The sequence below is a fragment of the Oncorhynchus gorbuscha genome, linkage group LG22 (assembly GCF_021184085.1).
Source record: "Oncorhynchus gorbuscha isolate QuinsamMale2020 ecotype Even-year linkage group LG22, OgorEven_v1.0, whole genome shotgun sequence".
Lineage (NCBI taxonomy): Eukaryota > Metazoa > Chordata > Actinopteri > Salmoniformes > Salmonidae > Oncorhynchus > Oncorhynchus gorbuscha.
In genome coordinates, this window is record NC_060194.1 from 29805299 (window position 1) to 29832892 (window position 27594).

Below are 27594 nucleotides of genomic sequence, written 5' to 3' on the forward strand. Positions count from 1 at the left end.
AACAGGAACACGCTGTTGTACACGTAGATAGAGCATCCCAAACATGTTCATGTCTGGTGCGTATGCAGACCATGGAAGAACTGGGACATTTTCAGCTTCCAGAAATTGTGTACAGATCCTTGCGACATGGGGCCGTGCATTATCATGCTGAAACATGAGGTGATGGTAGCGGATGAATGGCATGACAATGGGCCTCAGGATCTTGTCACGGTATCTCTGTGATTTCAAATTGCCATTGATAAAATGCAATTGTGCTCATTGTCTGTAACCTTTGCTTGCCCATACCTTAACCCCACAGCCACCATGGGGCACTCTCTTCACAACATTGACGCCAGCAAACCCCTCGCCCACGTGACATCATACACGCTGTCTGCCATCAGCCCGGTACAGCTGAAACCGTGATTCATCCGTGAAAAGCGTTTGAGCATTTGCCCACTGAAGTCAGTTACAACGACGAACTGCAGTTAGGTCAAGACCCTGGTGACGACAACGAGCGTGCAGATGTGCTTCCCGAGACGGTTTCTGACAGTTTGTGCAGAAATTCTTTGGCTGGCGTGATTACATCTGGCCTGCAGTTGTGAGGCCAGTTAGAAGTACTGCCAAATTCTCTAAAACAATGTTGGAGGCGGCTTATCGTGGAGAAATTATCATTAAATTATCTGGCAACAGCTATGGTGGACATTCCTGTAGTCAGCATGCCAATTGCACTCCCTATCAAAACTTGAGACATTTGTGGCATTGTGTTGTGTGACAAAACTGCACATTTTATAGTCGCCTTTTATTGTCCCCAGTACAAAGTGCACCTGTGTAATGATCACACTGTTTAATCATGTTCTTGATATAACACACCTGCCAGGTGTGGAGAAATGCTCACTAACAGGAATGTAAACAAATTTGTGAACAAAATTTTAGACGCATGGAATATTTCTGGGATCTTTTATTTCAACTCGTGAAACCAACAGTTAACATGTTGCATTTATATTTTGTTTCAGTGTCAATTGCCTTTTATGAACTGGGCGGGTCGTACTGTACTACTTAAAGATATTCGTCTGTATTTTATGTAAATGATTCTATTGGATAATTACACGCCACTCAAATACTTCCTCTGCTCTCTACAGTACAGTACCATGGGGAGCCTTGGGCATTATTTGTACGGAGAAAAGCATTATTTACCAGATATTGAGTTTAAATAACAGTATATCGCAAGTTCACATATGATAGCGAGACAATAATTACATTTCAGTAAAACATCCGAGTACACCACAGCATAGAAATATGCAAGTCATTCATATACACATAAGATTATACAGATATTACTAAATCCAGTGATAATGTCAGCGAGACAACCTATTGTGAGTTACTCCCTGCTTTCTCTAGTACGGAACTTTATGGTATAGAAATTGACTTAAGAGTAGGGGCTCTGTAAAGTATTCCGTGTATTTCAAGGGACACAGTTTCAACGGACTTTGCTACATGTTACATACCCACTGCATACCTCACAGATCTACAGATCCCACTCGATGCATCGCTTTACTCAGCAGAAACATGGGAACATGCAACACTTGGAGCTGGAGGGAAACCATGTGCATGGAGGGAGGGGGATGGCTTTACTGACACCTGCAACTGAAAAAGAAGAAGGAAAAAACAGGTGTGACAATCGTTCCTCACTGTGATTTAAGTACATCATCAGAAACCATGGATTACATGTGTGACAGAGACCATTATGTCTGTCCAACCTCCCGTCAACAACAACCAAGTTTGGATATATTCATAGTTTGTCAGTGCAAAGAGGACGATATCTCCACAAAGTGCTGATGAGTGAACGCTTCCTGGTCAGTAATTACCACATTGAGAGGAACATCGATTTCTATATTTTACACGTTACAATGAGGTAAGGGTGTATGACTACACCTGAGGCTAAGACTTAACTTGATGTGATACAACGAAGCAGATGGTAAAATCTGGTTTCAATGGTTATGGAACCTCAAATATAGAGGTACAGTACAACAACTTTCTAACAGAATACATTCGTCGTAAGGCAATAGCAACTCGGTGCATTTCTGCATTGCGTTGTAAGTGAGTTAGTTACAGCAGCCTTTTCATGTGGCAGGTGTGTTTGTCTATGTCCATGGTGGCCTGGTCCGTAGAGGTGGTCAGAACATCCAGGCTCTCGTCTTGCTTCTCCAGCTCAGTCTCAGCCTCCAGAGCAAGATTCTTCAGCTGCATTAGCATCTGAGAGAACAGGGAGAGAAACATATAGGCACACACACACACTTGATTTAGCTTGTGGTTCGCACTTTTGGATCCATTTCTTCTGTTTCACTTTACAGGGCAAAGTAAATCAAGTGCAGCTCAAGTATTTGACATATGTACTTGACCTAGGTCTGTGGGAGTCATTTTGTTTCTCGTTGTGGGGGAAAAAGTGTCTTGTCTAGGCGTTATGTCCTGAGAGGAGAGGGAGTGAGTCAGTCAGTGGAAAAGACGGGGGAGATGAGCAGAGAGGAGGAATAACACTTTCTTCTCAGTCATAATTCTTCTTCCACTGCCTGCCGGGGCCAAGGAGACAGAAAGAAAACGATATATAATAACTGAATTTACATCGCTAGGTCAAGACACAATCGCCATGTGAAACAATATTCATGTGACTAGTATATGATACTCAAGCACATGGTGGTTTGACAGAGGTTCTCCTCTGGTCATCGATAACAACCAAGTCAAATTAAATGTTATTTCAACTTTCCATGTGTTCAGGGAATTCTGCAACTCCATCTCCAAGCTCCAAATACTGTGTATGTAATGGTCAATGGAACATCTAAAATAAACTGCGTTGTGCCAAGCAAAATCTAATAAACATTCACTCCAAACTCCACCGTGGTTTCAGAACTAATATTATGTTATCCTACACATGCTCACACACACACCCATTGACATTATGTACGTTTTCAACAGCCAGTAAGTGACACAGAAACAATGTGCACGGGACCTTTAACTCAGTCCTACTGCTCAAGTTCAATATCATCACACTGCTGCTTGAAAATGAGGTTTGTTTGGGTGTATTAACTTAGGAAGCTCTTTGCCACCTTCTCCTCCCTCCTGAATCCTCCGCCCCCTCCCCCCCCCCCCCTCCTCCCTCTCTGCAGATGACTTCGTCAACCATTTTGAAAAGAAGGTCGACGACATCCGATCCTCGTTTGCTAAGTCAAACGACACCGCTGGTTCTGCTCACACTGCCCTACCCTGTGCTCTGACCTCTTTCTCCCCTCTCTCTCCAGATGAAATCTCGCGTCTTGTGACGGCCGGCCGCCCAACAACCTGCCCGCTTGACCCTATCCCCTCCTCTCTTCTCCAGACCATTTCCGGAGACCTTCTCCCTTACCTCACCTCGCTTATCAACTCATCCCTGACCGTTGGCTACGTCCCTTCCGTCTTCAAGAGAGCGAGAGTTGCACCCCTTCTGAAAAAACCTACACTCGATCCCTCCGATGTCAACAATTACAGACCAGTATCCCTTCTTTCTTTTCTCTCCAAAACTCTTGAACGTGCCGTCCTTGGCCAGCTCTCCCGCTATCTCTCTCTGAATGACCTTCTTGATCCAAATCAGTCAGGTTTCAAGACTAGTCATTCAACTGAGACTGCTCTCCTCTGTATCACGGAGGCGCTCCGCACTGCTAAAGCTAACTCTCTCTCCTCTGCTCTCATCCTTCTAGATCTATCGGCTGCCTTCGATACTGTGAACCATCAGATCCTCCTCTCCACCCTCTCCGAGTTGGGCATCTCCGGCGCGGCTCACGCTTGGATTGCGTCCTACCTGACAGGTCGCTCCTACCAGGTGGCGTGGCGAGAATCTGTCTCCTCACCACGCGCTCTCACCACTGGTGTCCCCCAGGGCTCTGTTCTTGGCCCTCTCCTATTCTCGCTATACACCAAGTCACTTGGCTCTGTCATAACCTCACATGGTCTCTCTTATCATTGCTATGCAGACGACACACAATTAATCTTCTCCTTTCCCCTTCTGATGACCAGGTGGCGAATCGCATCTCTGCATGTCTGGCAGACATATCAGTGTGGATGACGGATCACCACCTCAAGCTGAACCTCGGCAAGACGGAGCTGCTCTTCCTACAATGAGGGGGAAGGACTGCCCGTTCCATGATCTCGCCATCACGGTCGACAACTCCATTGTGTCCTCCTCCCAGAGCGCCAAGAACCTTGGCGTGATCCTGGACAACACCCTGTCGTTCTCAACTAACATCAAGGCGGTGGCCCGTTCCTGTAGGTTCATGCTCTACAACATCCGCAGAGTACGACCCTGCCTCACACAGGAAGCGGCGCAGGTCCTAATCCAGGCACTTGTCATCTCCCGTCTGGATTATGCAACTCGCTGTTGGCTGGGCTCCTGCCTGTGCCATTAAACCCCTTCAACTCATCCAGAACGCCGCAGCCCGTCTGGTGTTCAACCTTCCCAAGTTCTCTCACGTCACCCCGCTCCTCCGTTCTCTCCACTGGCTTCCAGTTGAAGCTCGCATCCGCTACAAGACCATGGTGCTTGCCTACGGAGCTGTGAGGGGAACGGCACCTCAGTACCTCCAGGCTCTGATCAGGCCCTACACCCAAACAAGGGCACTGCGTTCATCCACCTCTGGCCTGCTCGCCTCCCTACCACTGAGGAAGTACAGCTCCCGCTCAGCCCAGTCAAAACTGTTCGCTGCCCTGGCCCCCCAATGGTGGAACAAACTCCCTCACGACGCCAGGACAGCGGAGTCAATCACCACCTTCCGGAGACACCTGAAACCCCACCTCTTTAAGGAATACCTAGGATAGGTTAAGTAATCCCTCTCACCCCACCCCCCCTAAGTTTTAGATGCACTATTGTTAAGTGACTGTCCCACTGGATGTCATAAGGTGAATGCACCAATTTGTAAGTCGCTCTGGATAAGAGCGTCTGCTAAATGACTTAAATGTAAATGTAAATGTTAGTAAAATACACACAAGTTTTAAAAAGCAGGCTAATAACCTCAGCAAACTGATGAAAGGTGAGGTGAGGTGACTCGTAGGAATTTGTTTAGGACATAAAGAACTGTAAATATTTAACTGATTTGAACAATAAACCTATTGATAATCTGTATCAAATATCTTTTGATAAAAGGGTCTATTTGCTATACACTTGGGTAGGAAATAAGGTTGAAAGTGGCTCTCAATGAGGGGCTCTTACTATAGGTTCTAATCATGATATGAATGACTTCAAGAGAAGGGTTGGGTGTGTCAAAAAGTGTACTATTGTATCACTTGAGAAAGTGGCAGGCTTTGTAGTTCAAAAGAACCATTAAGACTTATCAGCACAACATAATAATCCATTGATAGATAAAGAATACACATCCCTGAATTGTACACAGACTAATTGAGAAAAATGTCACTTACATGATCGATTTGTTTGTAAAATGATTATATATAAAACTATATTGAGATACAATCGTATTGAGACCATTCTGAAGTGGTCAATACTTAACTTGTAATACCTAACTAACTATTCCGTTGTAAACGCAGTTTCCTCAAAAGGCTCATTCAATCTTAGCTTCATTCAGTTTTAAAGAATTGCTTATGGGACAGTAAGAACCATCCATGTCTGGAGAGACTGTAGCCTATGTTTCAGGAGGATTATGAAAATGACAACATACCTGTAACGGTTCACCAACCAATTACATATGTGGTCTTAGATATACACAAAATGTTGTGTTATGAAGAGGTTTAATATGGAATACAGCATTCTGAGAAAGTTATAATAATGTGTTAAATAAAAAATAATTGACTGCATTTGCGTCACTGTTTATGTCTCGCGACCATAGACCATGTATGGAGCTCACCCTGTTCAACATTATGGCTATGAATGGAAATACTTTATACACTGTCTGACCAGAAAAGTCGACCAAATAACTGGCCATGTATCTTTCCCTCTCTCCTCTCTCTCTCCTAAACACATTGGAGTTTGGTTTGTGGTCTCACCGACTTACATATAAAATATAATTTGACAAATCTAAATCATTACAGTGAATCTCTGTTTGGAATGGAAATACTGCATTTATCTTCCCATGATTTCCATGGGCAAAGTTATGCTTGTTCTTTAAAACCTGCTATTGAAATGGAATACCTTTACTGAATCGTAACATGGTTATTAAATTATGCATTTCCTCTACATACAAAACAGGTGTCTACAGGACAGGTATTAAGCAGAAAGAGAGACAATGTAAGGGCAGTATAACTTTAGACTGCTTTAGTATACAGATGGAGAGATCTCTCACCTGTCGGAGCTCCTGAACCTCATCCTGAGTAACCTCTGGCTTAAGGACATGTAGATGCACTTGGGAAAGCTCTCCTGCTGGGACCGTACTGGGGACCTCTGTCTCCTGGTACTGCTGCAAGCCTGCTCCAAGGAAGGGGACAGAGATTTTTTATTTTACCTTCATTTTACTAGGCAAGTCAGTTAAGAACACATTCTTATTTTCAATGACGGCCTAGGAACAGTGGGTTAACTGCCTGTTCAGGGGCAGAACGACAGATTTGTACCTTGTCAGCTCAGGGATTCGAACTTGCAACCTTTCGGTTACTAGTCCAATGAACGCTCTAACCACTAGGCTACCCTGTGAGGTACAGTGAGAAGGCAACTCAAACAAACAACTGATCATCCTATGAGCGTAACAATATCCCCATGATAATGTATGAGGGAAAGCTCATAACATAAAAGGCAGAATTGTATAATAAATCAATAATCAAGAGCAGGGGTCAACATAGTTATAAATAATTTGTATACAGCAAAATTGACCGCAAGAATCCCAAACAGATATAGTATTTGACAAACACAGAATCCTTTAAAACCTTGATTACACTGGAATACGACCGCCAATGTCTCTCTAGTTATGTGTGGGAGCACATGGGAACAGATTTCCTAAATTAAAACACACTTTGAGCTGATATCCTGGGGATTTTACAGTCTTATGTCAAACAACAAAAATGATATATGTTTTAAATCAGAAAACTTGGGGTGCCAAATAAAATGATCTAGAGTGTATCATGACATTTGAGCCTAAAGCTATTTCAAAGATATATATTGAACTAATGCTAAAACATAGACCTTTACTGCCACTTGGTGGTCAAATACAAACCAATGTACAATACAAAATAAACAAAGAAGAACAACTGCCTGTGACTTCAGAGGTGAAATCTACAGTTCTTACCTGCATTCCATATTAAAACTTGATTCTGGTCACATGGGGTTGTGGCTGGGGTCGTCTTAAAGGCAGAGTACTCACTCGTGTACTCTACCTTCTTCTTGTACTGCATCTCTAGCACAGACATGGCCTCCGGCATTTTAGCCGACAGGAGTCTGAAGCATATGTCTGGCTTCCCTATGAACCTCTGCCTCACACTGATCTCATAAGGGTTGTGCACCCGGATGTCATCCACCTCGTCCCTCTCAAAGCGGTGGAGGAGCACATAGTTTGTGTCTCGGACTTCTAAAGAGGAGACCATCACCATCAAGCAGCCAGGCTTCAGGTCCGAGTCTCCACGTCTGGAAACGATGGCTGGTATGCTGGTGATCACTCTGTGCTTGCCTGTTGCTGTTCCCTTACAAGTGGCCTCTCTGGCAGCATGCTCAGCATTGGCATCCTGCTGACTCTTCCAGGGTAATTTGCCAAAAGGCCACCAAGGAGGAGACTGCAGTTCAGACAGTAGCCTGCGGAGTGAATGGTGACAGAAGTTAGAGGAATCCATCCAATTCAGTGACGGTTTACACAAATCAATCTTCTGGACTATCCAATCTCAATTCCTTACTCTTATAGATTAACCAATTACATGTAAATAGAAAGGCATCAAAACGTCAGACAATATCCATGGCAAGCTACAATATTTGTAAACATAAAAACAATAAAACAGTTACATGACAAGGCCAAGAGTTAGAATAGAATATCAAAATCCTCCTTACTTGTCTGCCACGCCCAGATCAGAGTCGATCTTGTCCAGGCCCTGCATGACGTTATCAAACTGCTCTCCCTGGTGGTGGAGGACATTCCCTGTGTCCTCTAGCCGTCTTTGAGCCCCTGCCACCAGGTTAATCAGCTCCCTCCCCTTGGTGGGCTGTGCCTCGCCCCCCTGGACCTCAGTAGAGGGGGACAACAACCTCTCCCTCCAGAAATGCTCCAGGACATTGTAGACCACCAACCGGTTGGGCCTCAGTGAGCCGAACCAGTGCTTGAGATTCCCCTGTTCCAACACAGTCAGAGTGCTGAAGATGAAGCTGGACGATTCCATCTTGATCTCCATGATCCTGGTGAGGCGGAAGCCAACCAGGTTCTCTTTGCTCTGGTCTGAGGTGAAGCGCAATATGGTGCGGGTCAGGGACAGGGTCCCGGCCTCCCAGCGCTTCTCGCTGTTGATGTAGTAGGAGCCTGGCCAGCTGTGGATGGGGATGTCTCGGTTTGGGCTTGTCATCTTGACTTGGCTTCAGATGCTCACTTAGGTAAAGAGGGGTGAACATAAATTCAGATGTCATATTAGAAATAACAGAGTACTTGAATCAAGGTCAAGATGTTAATCAAGATTAAAGATTAGACCCTAAACCTTTGGAACTACTAGCTAGGTATTTCAAGTAGCTAGCTAGATGTCATCATGGTAATCAATGAACTTTGGACTAGCTATTTAGACCTACTGCATGGCAGTAACGTTACAGCTAGAAACATACGTTATCGTGTAATAGTTTAACGTTACTTTGCTAGGGCCACTGTGTATATGCTAAGCTTGCTAGCTGGCTATAAAAACATGCACAATCATAATATGCCAGGAAGCTATCTAACGTTAGCTAGTTATCCAGCCAGCAGCCATCTTCATAAACTTACCTCTAAAATAAAATAAAATATATTTTGCATTAAATTACATTAGTGTGCAAACTAAATAATAGCTGTAACCAAACAAAATAGCTAGCGACCATTCAACGTTCATGTTTTTGTTTACTTTTTAGAAACCTGGCACGTGAGCTCTTGCAGGGTTATGACTAATCCCAGGAAATCAATGGCAACAATTCTGCAATGTTGGGCAAGGCGCTAATATTATCGATTGTGCAAAAGTAACTTTTATTCGAGAACAGTTGTTCTGTGAATATATATTTCAATCTGTCAGTTTAATAATTCGTAAAATTAAATAAAAACACCTGTTTGCAGGCGACTGATTTGTTTAGGAAGTGGAACAGCGGCAGGTTCTCAGTACAGACATGTTTACAGTCCGTCTCGAAACAATGATCCTGCTACCTTAAATGTGTAGATTTACATGATTGTCTAATTTCGTTGCTTATATGTACTACATACATTGTATTTTTAAGACAACGTTGAATTAGCAGACAATATCCAAGATGTACGGAAACAATAAGGTGCAAAAGAAATAAACAAATATAGCTTTGTAATTAATATTGGGCTTGTGCATCGATAAATGTGTTCCCTTGCAATGCAAACTGAATATCATAGCCATAGCATGTAAAATAGAAAGCTATTTGTAGGTTCGAATAAACGAACCAGACCCTCCTAATTTTCGATGTATCTTTGTAATGCAAATCCCAAAATTATGTAGTTATATCGTAGATACGTCGCCAGTTTTAATTGCTTGCTAACTAGTTAGCTATATCCAGGATCTTTTACATTATTGAATATCATAGACAGGGAGTCTTACTATAACTGCTGCAGCCTTGTCAAAATACCAAGGCAATCCTATGAAAAATTCTGGTCTTCGCACTTTGTGGATTACATAGACAAGGAGTTGAGCTATTCCAAATTCTTTAAAAGGTACTTACTTCCCAACCACCCATTCATGTTCTCGAGGAAATTCACTAGACTGGACATGCAGACAACAGTGGATCACTGAAGAGGGGAAACCAACCTTCCAGAAACTGCTGCAGCAATTTGGTAAATAAATGTTGTTACAGATCTATTACAATGCCCAGTAACTTTGTATTCATAATGTTGGTGTGACATGAACGAGTTTGATTAGCCTATGCATGGGCTGTTCTGATCTGTGATTTGACAGCTATATCTCATCGTCTGTGGAATTATCTGATATAATTTGTGCTGCAGTTATGATGAACAAATAACCCATTTCTAAGTTGTTTTCACATAAGGCTTTTCTATTTTTATGTTTACCCTTGCAGATGAGACTGGTTCCTTTTGCAAACAGTAATGTGAAAGAAATACAATGCAAACCCCAAGCAAATTATTTATTCACTACTGGAAAGAATACATCCAGAATGGACACTCGTCACCAAAAGGATGTCTATCTGAACAATTCTAAACTATCAAAATAAAGAAAGTCGCACACTCCATGTATAATCTCCCAGCATCACCCTGAGGAAGGCACAGTGATGCCAAAACATTGGTAAATACCCATTAAATTGCTGGGAGATTATACATGGAGTGTGCGACTTTAATTCGATAGCTTATTCGCCGTTAGTCAGCACCTCCACACAAACTATTATTCTGGGTGGGCGCCAGCTCATGTTTTTTAAATCTTTTATCTGAAGGATTGACACATGTCAAGGTATTGAATTCACTGATATGTTGCCTCAGTCCAAAAGAGCAGCAGTCCAAAAGATTTGAAAGTGTTTATTTGTAATAAATAGTACTTGTACTCTTTGCGTTCTTACGAATCTATGCAGTATTTTGTTTTTTTAATGTATTATTTCTTACACTTGTTACCACAGGAAATCTTAAGTCTTATAACATACAGCCGGGAGGAACTAATGGATATAAGAGCAATGCCAATTTACCAACATTATGACCAGGAACACGACAGGTCTGTTCAACGCTGGTCCAACCAATCTGATTCCACGCTTCAAGATTGCTTGAAGCTGGGATATGTTCCCATTGGCGTCGAACAACAACATTGATGTATACGCTGATTCGGTGAGCGGGTTTATTAGCAAGTGCATCGGTGATGTTGTATCCACAGCGACTATTAATACCTTCCCCAACCAGAAACCGTGGATTGATGGCAGTATTCACGCAAAACTGAAAGCGCGAACCATTGCTTTTAATCAGGGAAAGGCGACCGGAAACATGACCGAACACAAACAGTGTAGCTATTCCCTCCGCAAGGCAATCAAACAAGCTAAGCGTCAGTTTAGAGACAAAGTAGAGTCGCAATTCAACGGCTCAGACACGAGAGGTATGTGGCAGGGTCTACAGTCAATCACGGACCACGAAACCATCCCCGTCCCGGACCCCGATATCTTGTTCCCAGACAAACTAAACAGCTTCTTTGCTCGCTTTGAGGACAATACAGTGCCACCGACACGGCCCGCTACCAAAATCTGCAAGCTCTCCTTCACCGCAGCCAACGTGAGTAAAACGTTTACATTATTTTTTTTTACCTTTATTTTACTAGGCAAGTCAGTTAAGAACAAATTCTTATTTTCAATGACAGCCTAGGAACAGTGGGTTAACCCTCGCAAGGCTGCCGGCCTAGACGGCATCCCTAGCCACGTTCTCAGAGCATGTGCAGACCAGCTGGCTGGTGTGGTTACGGACATATGCAATCCATCCCTATCCCAGTCTGCTGTTCCCACATGCTTCAAGAGGGCCACCATTGCTCCTGTTCCCAAGAAGGCCAAGGTAGCTGAGCTAAGCGACGATCGCCCCGTAGCACTCACTTCCGTCAAGGATCATATAACCTCCACCCTACCTGACAACATAGATCCATTCCAATTTGCTTACCGCCACAATAGGTCCACAGATGACGCAATGGCAATCACACTGCACACTGCCCTAACCCATCTGGACAAGAGGAATACCTATGTAAGAATGCTGTTCATCGACTACAGCTCAGCATTTAACACCATAGTACCCTCCAAACTCGTCATTAAGCTCGAGACCCTGGGTCTTGACCCCGCCCTGTGCAACTGGGTCCTGGACTTTCTGACGGGACGCACCCAGGTGGTGAGGGTAGGAAGCAATATCTCCACCCCGCTGATCCTCAACTCTGGGGACCCACAAGGGTGTGTTCTCAGCCCTCTCCTGTACTCCCTGTTCACCCATGAGTGCGTGGCTATGCACGCCTCCAACTCAATCATCAAGTTTGCAGACGACACTACAGTGGTAGGCTTGATTACCAACATGATGAGACGGCCTACAGGGAGGAGGTGAGGGCCCTCGGAGTGTGGTGTCAGGAAAATAACCTCACACTCAACATCAACAAAACAAAGGAGATGATCGTGGACTTCAGGAAACAGCAGAGGGAGCATCCACATCGACGGGACAGTAGTGGAGAAGGTGGAACGTTTTACGTTTCTCGCCATACACATTACGGACAAACTGAAATGGTCCACCCACACAGACAGCGTGGTGAAGAAGGCGCAACAGCGCCTCTTCAACCTCAGGAGGCTGAAGAAATTTGTCTTGTCACCAAAAACACTCAAACAGATTACAGATTCACAATCGAGAGCATCCTGTTGGGCTGTATCACCGCCTGGTACGGCAACTACTCCGCCCACAACCGTAATGCTCTCCAGAGGGTAGTGAGGTCTGCACAACACATCACCGGGGGCAAAATACCTGCCCTCCAGGACACCTACAGCACCTGATGTCACAGGAAGGACAAAAAGATCATCAAGGACAACAACCACCTGAGCCACTGCCTGTTCACCCCGCTATCATCCAGAAGGCGATGTCAGTAAAGGTGCATCAAAACTGGGACCGAGAGACTGAAAAACAGCTTTTATATCAAGGCCATCAGACTGTTAAATAGCCATCACTAACATTGAGTGGCTGCTGCCAACATACTGACTCAAATCTCTAGCCACTTAATAATTTAAAATTGGATGTAATAAATGTATCACAATGCCACTTTATATAATGTTTACATACCTTACATTACTCATCTCACATGGATGTACTGTACTCTATACCATCTACTGCATCTTGCCTATGCCGTTCGGCTATCGCTCATCCATATATTATATGTACATATTCTTATTCATTCCTTTACACTTGTGTGTATAAGGTAGATGTTGTGAAATTGTTAGATTACTTGTTATATTACTGCATGGTCGTGCTTTTACACCTGCATTGTTTGCTGTTTGGGGTTTTAGGCTGGGTTTCTGTACAGCACTTTGAGATATCAGCTGATGTACGAAGGGCTATATAAATAAATTTGATTTGATTTAGAAGCACAAGCATTTCGCTACACTCGCATTAACATCTGCTAACCATGTGTATGTGACCAATAAAATTTGAATTGATGTGAGATTTGATTTAGACATTGCTCAACTGTTCCCTCCTGTCTGCAGCAGGGATTTTCCTTAACACGTTTATACCACCCCAGTCTTCTTTCCTTCTGACTGGTTCAATAAGTATTGGGATACCTTGGAGGTGGACGACTACCGCTTCGTCTACATGGAACCCAAAGACTCATGGTATAACAAAACATATTTCATTATAGACCCTAATATGGATATCCTCTTATCTCACTCTCCCTTAACATCATGTGCTTGTTTCTCTCATCACTACAGGACGCCATTCCACACTGATGCGTTTCGCTCCTACAGCTGGTCAGTGAATATCTGTGGCAGGAAAAAAATGGCTCCTATTTCCCCCGGGCCAAGAAGAGTTTCTACAAGACAGCCATGGCAACCTTGCATATGACATCACTACTTCCGAGCTTCAAGACAAGGGGCAGTTCCCACACTCTGTTGAGGCCTGCCAACCACTAGAGATCATTCAGGAAGCAGGGGAGATCATTCGTGTGCTCAGTGGTTGGCACCATCAGGTTTATAATTTGGTAAGTGCTGCTGTTTGGATGTGGTGCAAGAACTTATTTATAAATCATTGCCAGTTAAACACATATAAGCTCATCTGGTTAATTTTGAAATGTAATAACCCCATTTTTGTCTCATAATCCTACAGGAAGACACCATCTCTATCAACCATAACTGGTTGAATGGCTGCAATGTGTACATTATGTGGCAGTTTCTTCAGAACGAGCTGTCTGCTCGTACAGACGAGCTATCTGTATGTCAAAAGCAGATTTATCTTGAAAAAGCTGTGGTCTGTAGTAACAAAATTGTTTTTGTTTTCCAGGTCATCATGAAGTCTTGCTCTGGGATTGACTACAGAGAGTTTACCTCTTTCCTAAAGATCATCGCTGACAACCGCATGTCTTTCTTGAGCTCTTGAAACACCTCCTCAAATTACCCCCTGCATCTTTCAGATACCCTGACCACGTTAGGACCGCACCACGCTGCCTGTGACCTGCAGAGGATGGCTCACATTCTAGAATGCATGCTCTGCAATTACTTTAACTGGAACATTTAACTCTGAGCTCACACAACACCCACCCGTAGATTGCACTCCAGCAGGTATATCTCACTGGTCACCCCAAAGCCTATTCTTCCTTCGGCCGCCTTTCCTTCCAGTTCTCTGCTGCCAATGATTGGAACAAACTGCAAAAAATCATTGAAGCTGGAGACATCTCCCTCACTAGTTTTAAGCACCAGCTGTCAGAGCAGCTCCCCATACTGTATTTATATATTTTGCTCCTTTGCACCCCAGTATCTCTACTTGCACATCCATCTTCTGCACATCTACTATTCCAGTGTTTAATTGCTATATTGTAATTACTTCGCCACCATGGCCAATTTATTGCCTTACCTCCCTTATCCTACCTCATTTGCACACACTGTATATATACTTTTTCTACTGTACTATTGACTGTATTTTTGTTTATTCCATGTGTAACTCTGTGTTGTTGTATGTGTCAAACTACTTTATGTTGGCCAGGTTGCAGTTGTAAATGAGAACGTGTTCTCAACTAGCCTACCTGGTTAAATAGAGGTGAAATTTAAAAAACTGAAAGTTTTCTGGAGTAGATTAAAGAAACCATACACTCCACTAGAGGGCAGCACTCCCTTTACCAGGAGTAGGCCACTGTATCCCTTTCTAAGCATCTTTATCAATACATTTGGTTGATAAGGCTTTGGTTTCAGAGATAGGTAGCCCAAATGACTTGCCTGATGTCTTGAAATACATACGTTTATGGATGTTTTGTGTGAATGAGATGTTGAGAAAATGAGAAACATCCATACTTTGTGTCCTTATATGTTTATTACACCAGAGATGCATAGTAATATTTCTGACAATAGCTAGTAAATTGTGGTGCACAACTGGCAAACAGCATAGTTTCAAGGAAGATAGACTCTGAAATTATAATTTGCCTATCTAAAGCAATTTCAATATTGCAAACAAAGTAAAACTATTGTCAGACATGGCTGCTAGTGGTACCAGTGAGATACTGTATTAGATGAATTTGGAATGAGAAGATGGCTCTTTTGAACATATGTACGTTTCATATTGTTGGGGTCAATAAATACCTCTATCCTCATTTTGCTTTAGTGTCTTTGGGCCACCAGTCTGGCACAGAGGCCTCTAGAGTCACTGTGGTGTCCTCTGACGCCTTGAGTGTCAGTGGCTCTTTAGCGTGAGCCAGGCGGATCAGGCTCAGGCCCAGCTCTCCAACCCCGGCCCTGTGCTTCCCGGCTGGCTTGCCAGACTGGGTCTGTAGCGATACTCCTTCCTCCAGGCCTTTGGCTGGTGCTGACATGCGTACAGGCATCAGGCGCTTCCGCACCACCCCGGTGTGATGAGTCCTGGCGGTCAACTCCTGGCCAATGTAACAGCCCTTACTGAAGCTGATGCCCTGCATGTAGACCAGGTTGGACTCCAGAGGAAGAGCCACCCCGGGAGGAAGGTCCTTCACCCCCTCAGGAAGTCCTAAGCGAAACAGGTAGATAGAAACATACAGTGATTACAGGAATGATTTCAATCCAACAGCCCTGCTAGCCATATTTTTTATTTTACCTTTATTTAACTAGGCACGTCAGTTAAGAACAAATTATTATTTTCAATGACGGCCTAGGAACCGTGGGTTAACTGCCTTGTCCAGCGGTAGAACGACAGATGTTTTCCTTGTCAGCTCTGGGACTTGATCTTGCAACCTTTCGGTTACTAGTCCAACGCTCTAACCACTAGGCTACCAGGTTGCAGCATACCGTATGCTGCAACCAACTGTTCTATTGTATATGGCATAACAACAACCCAGTAGTTGACAGTATACAACCATAGAGTTGGCTACACACCACATAGTATTAGATGAGGTAAGCAAACCATTTCCACCACTTAAACCTCTAGTTGGCTGATCCTACCTATTGCATAGCGGTGCCTGTGGTACTCTTCTGAGTTGCCTTGCTGACACCATGGAATCATTTCCAGAGGATCGACTTCGTTGTCCACCACCAACCTCCAGCCCATGGCTTCAGTTCTCGGATCTTCCTCCCACATCAGAGCTTTTTCTGGGGCAGTGAGATCTGGCTTAGGCCTCTTGTGGCCTGGGGCTGTTCCCTGAGGCAACACAGCCCATAGAGAAAGCTCTGGACAGGTGCTGATCTGCACCTGCCGGCGGATTTTGTACACCTTCAAATGTTTCAAAATTACGTCCTTTATGGTGGTGTCACACTCGACCAGAACACCACAACCCGCTTCTGCTACTTTCAACCTAAATAACAATTTAAAAAAAGAACATGTCAGCCATCATGTGGGAGTGCTTCAAATGTATACCATGCCTGGGTTTCTAGTAACTAATTGAAACAGTCTTAACTGCTGCACAGTAACTTCTATGTGAAACTTTGTAGTTAGATAAGCAAGCCACGCCCACAATGGAGGTTATGGCTAACCTGACCGTAAACAAGATGTAGCTGTTACAATAAGGCATTACCTGTATATGATAATGTCATACAGTGTCCTTCCTTGAACGTTCAGCATGTGCGCATACAAAACGTTCTGTTCCTCTTTTGCAAAGAGCTCCATGTCATTGGTTACAATACCTTGAAGAAACGATCTTGTATCTTGCCCTTGAACTTTCATTAAGGTCCTGTGTGGAAGATGATAGCAAACATACTGTCCCAATTCATTCTTACGTGCTTCCTGACTGTAATTATTGATGTTGGTCCATCCTGCTGGGCACCGAGCATCTGTCCACTGGTACCGGCTTTCGGAACATTTTCTAGCATTGAAATTGCGTGAGTAGAGTCGAAGAAAAGAGTTTGGACCAACCGCGGCCCTAGCGAAACAAACCAATCCCATACAGTGCATTGTTTGGTACGTGTGCGAAAAACAGCAACTAGACAATTAAATAAAATTCGTTAAATAAGTCCAAGACGCGACGTTTCAGCTGACATCTTGATAACAAACTCCATTTTGAATCCCACAATGCACTGCGCGCATTTACGTCACGACGATGGGTGCGTACCAGAAGATTCGTGTGTTCAGCAATTGGATAAAACAATTCCTAAGAAGACCCACTTCTATCTGGAATTTTATTCCTCATCATGTCTTCTCTACTTTTGGTGGCCTTAACTTCATGTTGTTTTGCAATTATAATATTGACAAAGTTCCAGTGAAACTTTCTGCTTTTCATCGGCAGGTTTTCTTGTCATGGTCCTTAATTTATAAACACAATTTTTCTCCACACAGATATTATATATGGAATAATCGGGATATATTGTATAAAAATACCTCTCTGTTTTTAGAATATTGGTTCAGAAATAATATCCTATTGGTGAGCCAACTGGTAAATGCAGAGGGTCTTTTACTCAGTTATAAAGAATTCTTATCACTTTACAAGGTCCCTGTAACACCTAAAGATTTTGCAATTGTTTTAGATGCCATTCCCTCAGGTGTTGCTATGTTATTCAGGAACATGTCAAGACCTGACCCCCAGAGCCTACCTTCTGTTGACCCTGTTGACTCATCAGTAGGAAAGATTTGTTTCTCTTTTGATCCATTCAACAACAGAGCGATACGATCCTTGTTTCAGCAGGATGTTGTATCTATACCTTATGTCATGCCTTATTGGAATGGATTTATTGATAATATCTGTTGGAAAAAACTTTGGATGTTGCCACAAACATACCTACTTGTTAACAAAATTAAGGAAGTTTCCTTTAAAATTATTCATAAATATTATCCTGCCAACCACTATATGAAGAAGTTTTTTTAGTTTAGTTTATTTTATTTTTACAGGGACAGTGCACATTAATCAACGTTTCAGTAAAAGTGCCGGTTTTAGCCAGCCAGCTAATTTTCAACCGCAGTCCATGAGCAGGTTATTTTAAGTTTAAGGAAAACATCAACTCAAATTGCTCCTTTTGTAAAGACCACACAGAAACAGTTGTGCATCTTTTTTGGCATTATATGCATGTAAGAAAACTGTGGCAAGACATCAGTAGGTTTATAATTGAACACATTTATGAAGATTTTACACTATTGTGGAGAGATGTACCGTTTGGATTCTTTACATACAATAGAAATAAGCGGAATCATTTTTATGTAATTAATTTCATTATTCTTTTGGTAAAATTTCATATACACAAATGTAAATTTACAAACAGAAAACCACATTTTTGTATCCTACAAAAATAAATTGAACTGTATTTTAAGACGGTTAAATGCTCTACTAACAAAAAAAGCTGTTAGAGTTGTAAGTATATGCATGTCCCTTAAGGTCCTTGTGTAATTGTAATGTGATATTGTACCCCCTAGCTCGATTGTCCATTGTTTGTAATCTATGTATGCTTGTGTTCCCTCATGTGCTTTATGTATTGATTTGTTGTTAATAAAAAATATATATATATAAAAAAAAGATTTTAAAAAGATTTGTGTGTTCAGAGCTCTGAGGTAGTTAATAGGACTACCCGCCTGTTGTTTTCAAGGTAATCCACTCGTTCGCGTACACTGATTCATGGACCGACTACTCTACAGTGTACAAAAATTTAGGAACACCTGCTCTTTCCCATGGTTTCAGACTAACCAGGTGAATCCAGATGAATGCAATGATCCCTTATTGAGGTAATTTACTTCAACTTCAATCAATTTCGATGATGGGGAGGAGATAGGCTGAATAAGGATTTGTAAGCCTTCACACAACTGAAATATTGATTCAGTGCTGCCAACTCTCACTCATTTGACCCTTCACACACCATACCGCTTATTTCTCAGGCATTGAATTAAGTACTGCTTATATTTTCTTATTTTTTTCTTATTTTCTCATTTTCCTGCCACCGCACTGTGAAAAGCGGCAGATTGAAGCTTGTGATTTGGTTTAGTAGGTGCACATTTAAGGTAATAAGGCACACCACAGCTAAGGGCTGTTCTTCAGGACCAACACGTCGCTGAGTGCCTGGACACAGTCCTTAGCCGTGGTATATTGGCCATATACCACAAACCCCCAAGGTGGCTTATTTCTATTATAAACTGGTTACCAATGTAATCAGAGCAGTAAAAAAATACATGTTTTGTCATACTCATGGTATATGGTCTGATATACCACGGCTGTCAGCCAATCAGCATTCAGGGCTCAAACCACCCAGTTTGAAGTCAGAAGTTTAGCCAAATACATGTAAACTCAGTTTTTCAATCCTCGTAAAAATTCCCTGTTTTAGGTCAGTTTGGATCACCACTTTATTTTAAGAATATGAAATGTCAGAATAATAGTAGAGATAATGATTAATTTCAGCTTTTATTTCTTTCATCACATTTCCAGTGGGTCAGAAGTTTAAATTCGCTCAATTACTATTTGTTAGCATTGCCTTTGAATTGTTTAACTTGGGTCAAACGTTTCGGGTAGCCCTCCACAAGCTTCCCACAATAAGTTGGGTGAATTTTGGCCCATTCATCCTGACAGAGCTGGTGTAATGGAATCAGGTTTGTAGGCCTCCTTGCACGCACACACTTTTTCAGTTCTGCCCTTAAATGTTCTATAGGATTGAGGTCAGGGCTTTGTGATTGCCACTCCAATACCTTGTCTTTGAAGTCCTTAAGACATTTTGCCACAACTTTGGAAGTATGCTTGGGGTCATTGTCCATTTGGAAGACCCATTTGCTACTGTAACCGATGTGAAATGGCTAGCTAGTTAGCGGTGGTGCGCACTAATAGCGTTTCAATCTGTGACGACACTCACTTTGAGACCTTGAAGTAGTGGTTCCCCTTGCTCTGCAAGGCTTTTGTGGAGTGATGGGTAACGATGCTTTGTGGGTGACTGTTGTCTGTGTGTACAGAGGGTCCCCGGTTCACGCCCGGGTAGGGGCGAGGGGACGGACTAAAGTTATACTGTTACATTGATGCTGTTGACCCAGAACACTGGTTGCTGCGGAAAAGGAGGAGGTCAAAAGGGGGGTGAGTGTAACAGATGTGAAATGGCAGCATGACGGCTGCATGGTCCCATGGTGTTTATTCTTGTGTACTATTGTTTGTACAGATGAACGTGATACCTTCAGGTGTTTCGTAATTGCTCGCAAGGATGAACCAGACTTGTGGAGGTCTACATTTGTATTTTTACATGTACTAATGATGTCAAGCAAAGAGGCAAAGAGGCACTGAGTTTGAAGGTAGGCTTTGAAATACATCCACAGGTACACCTCCAAATGACTCAAATTATGTCAATTAGCATTTCAGAAACTTCTAAAGCCATGACATAATTTTCTTGAATTTTCCAAGCTGTTTAAAGGCACAGTCAACTTAGTGTATGTAAACTTCTGACCCACTGGAATTGTGATACAGTGAATTTTAAGTGAAATAATCTGTCTGTAAACAATTGTTGGAAAAATGTATTGTGTCATGCACAAAGTAGATGTCCTAACCAACTTGCCAAAACTATAGTTTGTTAACAAGAAATTTGTGGAGTGGTTGAAAACAAGTTTTAATGACTCCAACCTAAGTGTATGTAAACGTCTGACTTCAACTGTAACTGTTCATGGCTGCAGTATCTGGACCTGAGAGAGAATAGTGCCCTCCTCTCTGAGAGGTGGTGCCGGGCAGGATGTCAATGGAACAATCGTAGGATCTGTAAGGAGGCAGTTCGCTGACTCTTCATTTGCGAAAGACCTCACCCAGATCCCAGTACTCCCAAGGTACGTGGGAAAGATCAGGCTTGTAATCCCCAGCCAGGGGAACAGGAGAATCGAAAGCTTCCAGACATGCAGGGCCCGGAAAGGTTTGGAGATAGTTGCTGGCGGGTGGACTGGAAAGGATTTCCACCCAGAACTCTTCCCGAGGGCCAGTCAATTTGAGGATTATGGATAGAAAGCCACGGATATCCAAGAACCAGGGGAAGCTCAGGAGACCAAATGTAACTGGATAAACTCCACATGATAATCCAGAACTCGTAGCTGAATAGGCATGTTGAGTTGCTCCACCTTCTCAGACCTTAGGGTTGACAATCCAGCACAGTGGCCGACAACGGAATGTCCAGCTTAGTGAGAGGCAGCCCCTGTTGGCGAGCTAATGTATCCAGAAAACGATCCAGAAAACGATCCAGAAAACAGCCGGTAGCCCCAGATTTTATGAAATAAGGAATGTTCAACTGCCCATTGTCCCACTGCAGGTTGGCCAGAAGCAAGGTGCGTACCGTGTCGGAAGCTGGGGACTGTATCTGACCCGCCAGTATTCTCCCATCTACTGACGAGTCATCCTGTTTCCGATCAGCTCGGGACAGGAGGCACGGAAATGTCCAGACTGTTCAGAACGATAAGCGGAGGCTTTGGGAGTATTCACTCTTGAGATTTCTTATGTCGGCCTCAGAGAGCAAAAGCACCTGGTCATCCGGAGCAGCGACAGTGTTCCAGGATGGCTCAGTATTATCTGCCTTGAAGCAAGCATAGAATGTGTTACGCTCGTGTGGGAGGGATGCTTCAGTGGGCACCGCACAGCTGGATTTCCCTTTGTAGTCTGTGATAGTCTGTAGTCCTTATCACATGCATGTCTGAGTTGTCACATCAATTCAAGTTTGAGTCTGTATTGTCTTTTTGCATCCCTAATGGATTTGCGGACCTCGTACCTTCTTTCAATGGAAACATCACGCGCCACCGAGTCATTGGGGTTCATTCATGTGACTCAAGTCCACAACTCTGTGAATTAGTCATTCAAAAATCATGTTAAACACTACTGTTGCACAGAGTGAGTCCATGCAACTTATTATGTGACTTGTTAAGTGCATTTGAGGTCCTGAACCTATTTAGGCTTGCCATAACAACAGGGGTTGAATAGTTATTGACTCAAGACATTTCAGCTTGTCATTAATTTGTCAAATCAAAAGTCCACTTTGACATTATGGGGTATTGTGTGTAGGCCAGAGCCAAAAATCACAATTCAATCCATTTTAAATGCAGACTGTAACACAAAAAATGTGTCATATTTATTAATTTATTAATTTTTCACCTTTTATACATTTTTCACCTTCATTTAACCAGGTAGGCCAGTTGAGAACACCTTTATTTAACCAGGTAGGCCAGTTGAGAACAAGTTCTCATGTACATCTGCGACCTGGCCAAGATAAAGCAAAGCCGTGCGACACAAACAACAACACAGAGTTACACATGGAATAAGCAAACGTACAGTCAATAACACAATAGAAAAGTATATCTACAGTGTGTGCAAATGCAGTAAGATTAGGGAGGTAAAGGCAATAAATAGGCCATAGAGGCGAAATCATTACAATTTAAGAATTAAACACTGAAGTGATAGATGTGTAGAAGATGAATGTTCAAGTAGAGATACTGGGGTTCAAAGGAGCAAAAAATAAATAATAATATTGGGATGAGGTAGTTGGGTGGGCTATTTACAGATGGGCTGTGTACTGGGGCAATGATCAGTAAGCTGTTCTGACAGCTGATGCTTAAAGTTAGTGAGGGAGATATAAGACTCCAGCTTCAGTGATTTTTGCAATTCATTCCAATAATTGGCAGCAGAGAACTGAAAGAAAATATGGGCAAAGGAGGAGTTGGCTTTGGGGATGACCAGTGAAATATACCTGCTGGAGCGCGTGCTACGGGTGGGTGCTGCTATGGTGACCAGTGAGCTGATATAAGGCGGGGCTTTACCTAGCAAAGACTTATAGATGACCTGGAGCCAGTGGGTTTGGTGACGAATATGTAGCGAGGGCCAGCCAACAAGAGCATACAGGTCGCAATGGTGGGTAGTATATTAGGCTTTGGTGACAAAACGGATGGCACTGTGATAGACTACATCCAATTTGCTGAGTAGAGAGTTGGAGGCTATTTTGTGAATGACATCGCCGAAGTCAAGGATCATTGGGATAGTCCGTTTTATGAGGGTGTGTTTTATGAGGGCAGCATGAGTGAAGGTTGCTTTGATGGGAAATAGGAAGCCGATTCTAGAATACATTTTGGATTGGAGATGCTTAATGTGAGTCTGGAAGGAGATTTTACAGTCTAGCCAGACACCTAAGTATTTGTAGTTTTCCACATATTCTAAGTCAGAACCGTCCACAGTAGTGATGCTAGAAGTGCGGGTGGGTGCGGGCAGCGATTGGTTGAAGAGCATGTATTTAGTTTTACTTGCATTTAAAAGCAGTTGGAGGCCACGGAAGGAGTGTTGTATAGCATTGAAGCTCATCTGGAGGTTTGTTAACACTGTCCAAAGAAGGGCCAGAAGTATACAGAATGGCGTCGTCTGCGGAGCGGTGGATCAGAGAATCACCAGCAGCAAGAGTGAAATCATTGATGTAATCAGAAAAAAGAGTCGGCCTAAGAATTGAACCCTGTGGCACCCCCATAGAGACTGCCAAAGGTCCAGACAACAGGCCCTCAGATTTGACACAATGAACTCTATCTGAGAAGTAGTTGGTGAACCAGGTGAGGCAGTCATTTGAGAAACCAGGGCTATTGAGTCTGCAGATAAGAATGCTGTGATTGCCAGAGTCGAAAGCCTTGGCCACGTCGATGAAGACTGCTGCACAGTATTGTCTTTTATCGATGGCAGTAATGATATTGTTTATGACCTTGAGCATAGCTGAGGTACACCCATGACCAGCTCGGAAACCAGATTTCATTGCGGAGAAGGTACGGTGGGATTTGAAATGGTCGGTAATCTGTTTGTTAACTTTGCTTTCAAAGACTTTAGAACGGCAGGGTAGTATAGATATAGGTCTGTAGCAGTTTGGGTCTAGAGTGTCTCCCCCTTTAAAGAGGGGGATGACAGCGGCAGCGTTCCGATCTTTAGCGATCTCAGACGATACGAAAGAGAGGTTGAACAGGCTAGTAATAGGGGTTGCAACAATTGCGGTTTATAGTTTTAGAAAGAGAGGGTCCAGATTGTTTATCCCATATGATTTGTAGGGGTCCAGATTTTGCTGCTCTTTCAGAACATCAACTATCTGGATTTGGGTGAAGGAGAAGTGGGGGAGGCCAGTTGCTGGGGTGGTGCAGAGCTGTTGACCGGGGTAGTAGTAGCCAGGTGGAAAGCATGGCCAGCCGTAGCAAAATGCTTCTTGAAATTCTCGATTATTGTAGATTTATCGGTGGTGACAGTGTTTCCTAGCCTCTGTGCAGTGGTCACCTGGGAGGAGGTGCTCTTATTCTTCATGGACTTTACAGTGTCCCAGAACTTTTTGGAGTTTGTGCTACAGGATGCAAATTTCTGTTTGAAAAAGCTAGCATCTGCTTTCCTAACTGCCTGTGTATATTGGTTCCTAACTTCCCTGAAAAGTTGCATATCGTGGGGGCTATTCAATGCTAATGCAGTATGACCAACACAAAAACATCTTGTGGCAAGGGCAATCAAGTCGGAAGTGAACCTAGGGCTGTATCTGTTCTTAGTTCTACATTTTTTGAATGGGGCATGCTTATATAAGATGGTGAGGAAAGCACTTTTAAAGAATTACCAGGCATCCTCTACTGACGGAATGAGGTCAATATCATTCCAGGATACCCGGGCCAGGTCAATTAGAAAGGCCTGCTTGCTGAAGTGATTTACAGAGCAATTGACAGTGGTGGGGGGGGGTCATTTGACCACGGACCCATTACGAATGCAGGCAATGAGGCAGTGATTGCTGAGATCCTGGTTGAAGACAGCAGACGTGTATTTAGAAGGCAGGTTGGTCAGGATGATATCTATGAGGGTGCCCGTGTTTATGGATTTAGGGTTGTACCTGATAGGTTTCATGATAATTTGTGTGAGATTGAGGGCATCTAGTTTAGATTGTAGGACAGCGTGTTAAGCATATCCCAGTTTAGATCACCTAACAGTATGAACTCTGAAGATAGATGGGGGGCAATTAATTCACATATTGTGTCCAGGGCACAGCTGGGGGCTGGGGGGGGGGTCTATAACAAGTAGCAACAGTGAGAGACTTTTTTCCTGGAAAGGTGTATTTTTAAAAGTAGAAGCTCGAACTGGTTGGGCACAGACCTGGATAGCATGACAGAACTCTGCAGACTGTCTCTGCAGTAGATTGCATCTCCACACCCTTTGTCAGTTCTATCTTGGTGGGAAATGTTGACTTTGGGGATGGAAATTTCAGAATATTTGGTGGCTTTCCTAAGCCAGAATTCAGACACAGTAATAAGTCAACGGGTGTAAATACTTTCTGAAGGCAATGTATATTCCTCAATGTTAATGGATGAGTCCAGGGTGGTTGAATCTTTGAACATATTCCAATCAGTATTCTCAAAACAATCCTGCAGCATTGACTCTGCCTCTGTACAGCACCTCACTATTCTCTGGCCAAAATGGGGGCGGGGGGTGGCTTTGTACGCATCACAGATGTTTGTGTATTCATGTTCATGCACGGCGGATCCTCTTCTGGGGAAGGACACATGTTGGTGATATTTTGGGAAAATGTGTTTTAGACAGGCTTGGTTAAATCCACCCGTGACAATAAGGACTGCTTCCGGGTGAGAGGATTCTTGTTGGCTAATGATCCTGTACAGTTCACTGAGTTCCGCCTTGGTGTTTGCTTGTGGCGGTAGATGCTGTGATAATAACACAAGTGAATTCCCTCGGCATATAGTGGGGTCGGCATTTTAATATCAGAAACTCCAGTTCAGGTGAACAGGAGCTTGCAATGTTTTCAACTTCAGTACACCAGGAATTGTTTATGAGGAAACATACCCCTCCTCCTGACTCTTACCAGGAGCCGCCGATCGATCCATTTGGAATATGGAGAAGCCATCTGGTTGAATAGCAGAGTCCAGTATATTGTCTCTAAGCCACGTCTCAGTAAAAACAAATACATAATGTCCCTTTGCAATTGAAGCCTTTCTCTGAGTACACAAAGTTTATTTTGGATACTAAGAAGAGGAGGCCATGTAGCCTAGCTTGGAGTCCCCCTTTCCTTCCTTTTCTTTGTTGCCTTAGGTCATCTTGGCCAAGAGCAACAGGTAAGCCCGCTGTGCAGGGAACAAATCCAGAAGTTTTTGTCGGTCATAGAAAATAATTGCACGAACATTCTGAGCTAACAAAGCAATAACTCAAAAATAAAATAAAAGAGCAACGTTGAGAAGGAACTGGAAAGATGCACACCCTCCTCAGCGCCGAACATATTATGCTTTTTACCTGTGCAACAAGAGGTGGAAAAATTCAAGATCACCTTTACTCCACACACACAAATTTGGCAAATATCCCCATGACTCTATCCTCCTGATTCCTGCTTACAAGCAAAAACTCAAACAGGAAGTACCAGTGATGTGCTCAATAAGGAACTGGTTTGATGAAGTGCATGCTAAGCTACAGCACTGGTTCGCTAACAAAGACTGGAATTTGTTCTGGGATTCATCCGATTGCATTGAGCAGTTTATCACGTCAGTCACCGGCTTCATTAATAAGTGCGTCAACGACATCATCCCCTCGGTGACCGTACATACATATCCCATGGATTACAAGAAGCCATGGATTTCAAGAAACATCCACACTGAACTAATGGCTAGAGCTGCCACGTTCAAAGAGCGAGACACTAATCCGGATGCTAATAAGAAATCCTGCTATGCCCTCTAATGAACAATCAAACAAGCAAAACATCAATACAGAACTAAAATCACATACTACTAGACCAGTTCTGAAGCTCGCCAGATGTGGCAGGGCTTGCAAACTATCACGGATTACAAAGGGAAACCCAGCCGCAAGCTGCCGAGTGATACAAGCCTACCAGACGAGATAAATGCCTTATATGCTCGCTTCGAGGCAAGCAACACTGAACCATGCATGAGAGCACTAGCTGTTCCAGATGACTGTGTGATCAAGCTCTCCATAGCTGATTTGAGGAAGACCTATGAACAGGTTGACATTTACAAGGACAGAAGGATTATCAGGAATTGTTCTCATAGAATGCGCTGACCAGCTGGCATGTGTCTTCACTGACATGTTTAACCTCTCCCTGATCCACTCTGTAATGCCTACATGTTTCAGGCAGACCACCATAGTCCCTGTGTCTAAGAACGCCAAGGTAACCTGTCTAAATGACTTTCGCCCCGTAGCACTCATATCTGTAGCCATGACATGCTTTGAAAGGCTGGCCATGGTTCACATCAACACCATCATCCCAGACAACCTGGACCTACTCCAATTCGCATACTGCCCCAACAGATCCACAGATGACTCAATATCTATTGCACTCCATGCTGCCCATTCCCATCTAGACAAGAGAAACACCTATGTTAGGATGCTGTTCATTGACTACAGCACACCATAGTGCCCTTCAAGCTCATTACTAAGCTAAGG

General features: G+C 43.3%; 2 protein-coding genes and 1 pseudogene across 6 annotated transcripts; 1 reads left to right on the forward strand and 2 right to left on the reverse strand.

The window, feature by feature from the left end:
• Nucleotides 1-933: 933 nt before the first annotated feature.
• Nucleotides 934-9998, reverse strand: LOC124009509 (synaptosomal-associated protein 47-like). Of its 5 annotated transcripts, none has more exons than XM_046321352.1 (6): nt 9833-9998; nt 7979-8507; nt 7230-7729; nt 6297-6418; nt 2090-2232; nt 934-1623 (listed from the first exon to the last, which is right to left on the reverse strand). In XM_046321352.1, the coding sequence occupies exons 2-6, from the start codon at nt 8482-8484 to the stop codon at nt 1608-1610; spliced, it is 1287 nt and encodes a 428-aa protein (XP_046177308.1). In that variant the 5' UTR covers nt 8485-8507; nt 9833-9998; the 3' UTR covers nt 934-1607. The 5 variants fall into 5 exon arrangements, with proteins under 5 accessions (XP_046177308.1, XP_046177309.1, XP_046177307.1 ...); XM_046321353.1 differs by lacking the exon at nt 9833-9998 and adding an exon at nt 9200-9227; XM_046321351.1 differs by lacking the exon at nt 9833-9998 and adding an exon at nt 9004-9181.
• Nucleotides 9398-14480, forward strand: LOC124009411 (annotated as a pseudogene).
• Nucleotides 14481-15115: 635 nt separating this feature from the next.
• iba57 (iron-sulfur cluster assembly factor IBA57) lies at nt 15116-17305 on the reverse strand. Its single transcript, XM_046321356.1, has 3 exons — nt 16798-17305; nt 16229-16578; nt 15116-15797 (listed from the first exon to the last, which is right to left on the reverse strand). Exons 1-3 carry the CDS (start codon nt 17172-17174, stop codon nt 15406-15408), a joined length of 1119 nt encoding a protein of 372 aa, XP_046177312.1. The 5' UTR covers nt 17175-17305; the 3' UTR covers nt 15116-15405.
• Between the last annotated feature and the right edge of the window lie 10289 nt (nt 17306-27594).

Bases quoted from the DNA above. Each gene is read 5' to 3' on its own strand.
- LOC124009509 (XM_046321352.1), bottom strand. From the start codon at position 8,484: ATGACAAGCCCAAACCGAGACATCCCCATCCACAGCTGGCCAGGCTCC. The intron at 6,419-7,229 runs GTAAGAACTGTA...TCCTTGGAGCAG, and splicing joins AGTTTTAATATGGAATGCAG to GCTTGCAGCAGTACCAGGAG. The intron at 2,233-6,296 runs GTGAGAGATCTC...CTGTTCTCTCAG, and splicing joins AGGTTCAGGAGCTCCGACAG to ATGCTAATGCAGCTGAAGAA.
- iba57 (XM_046321356.1), bottom strand. From the start codon at position 17,174: ATGCACTGTATGGGATTGGTTTGTTTCGCTAGGGCCGCGGTTGGTCCA. The intron at 16,579-16,797 runs GTAATGCCTTAT...ATTGTTATTTAG, and splicing joins TATGACATTATCATATACAG to GTTGAAAGTAGCAGAAGCGG. The intron at 15,798-16,228 runs GTAGGATCAGCC...TGTTTCGCTTAG, and splicing joins CAGGCACCGCTATGCAATAG to GACTTCCTGAGGGGGTGAAG.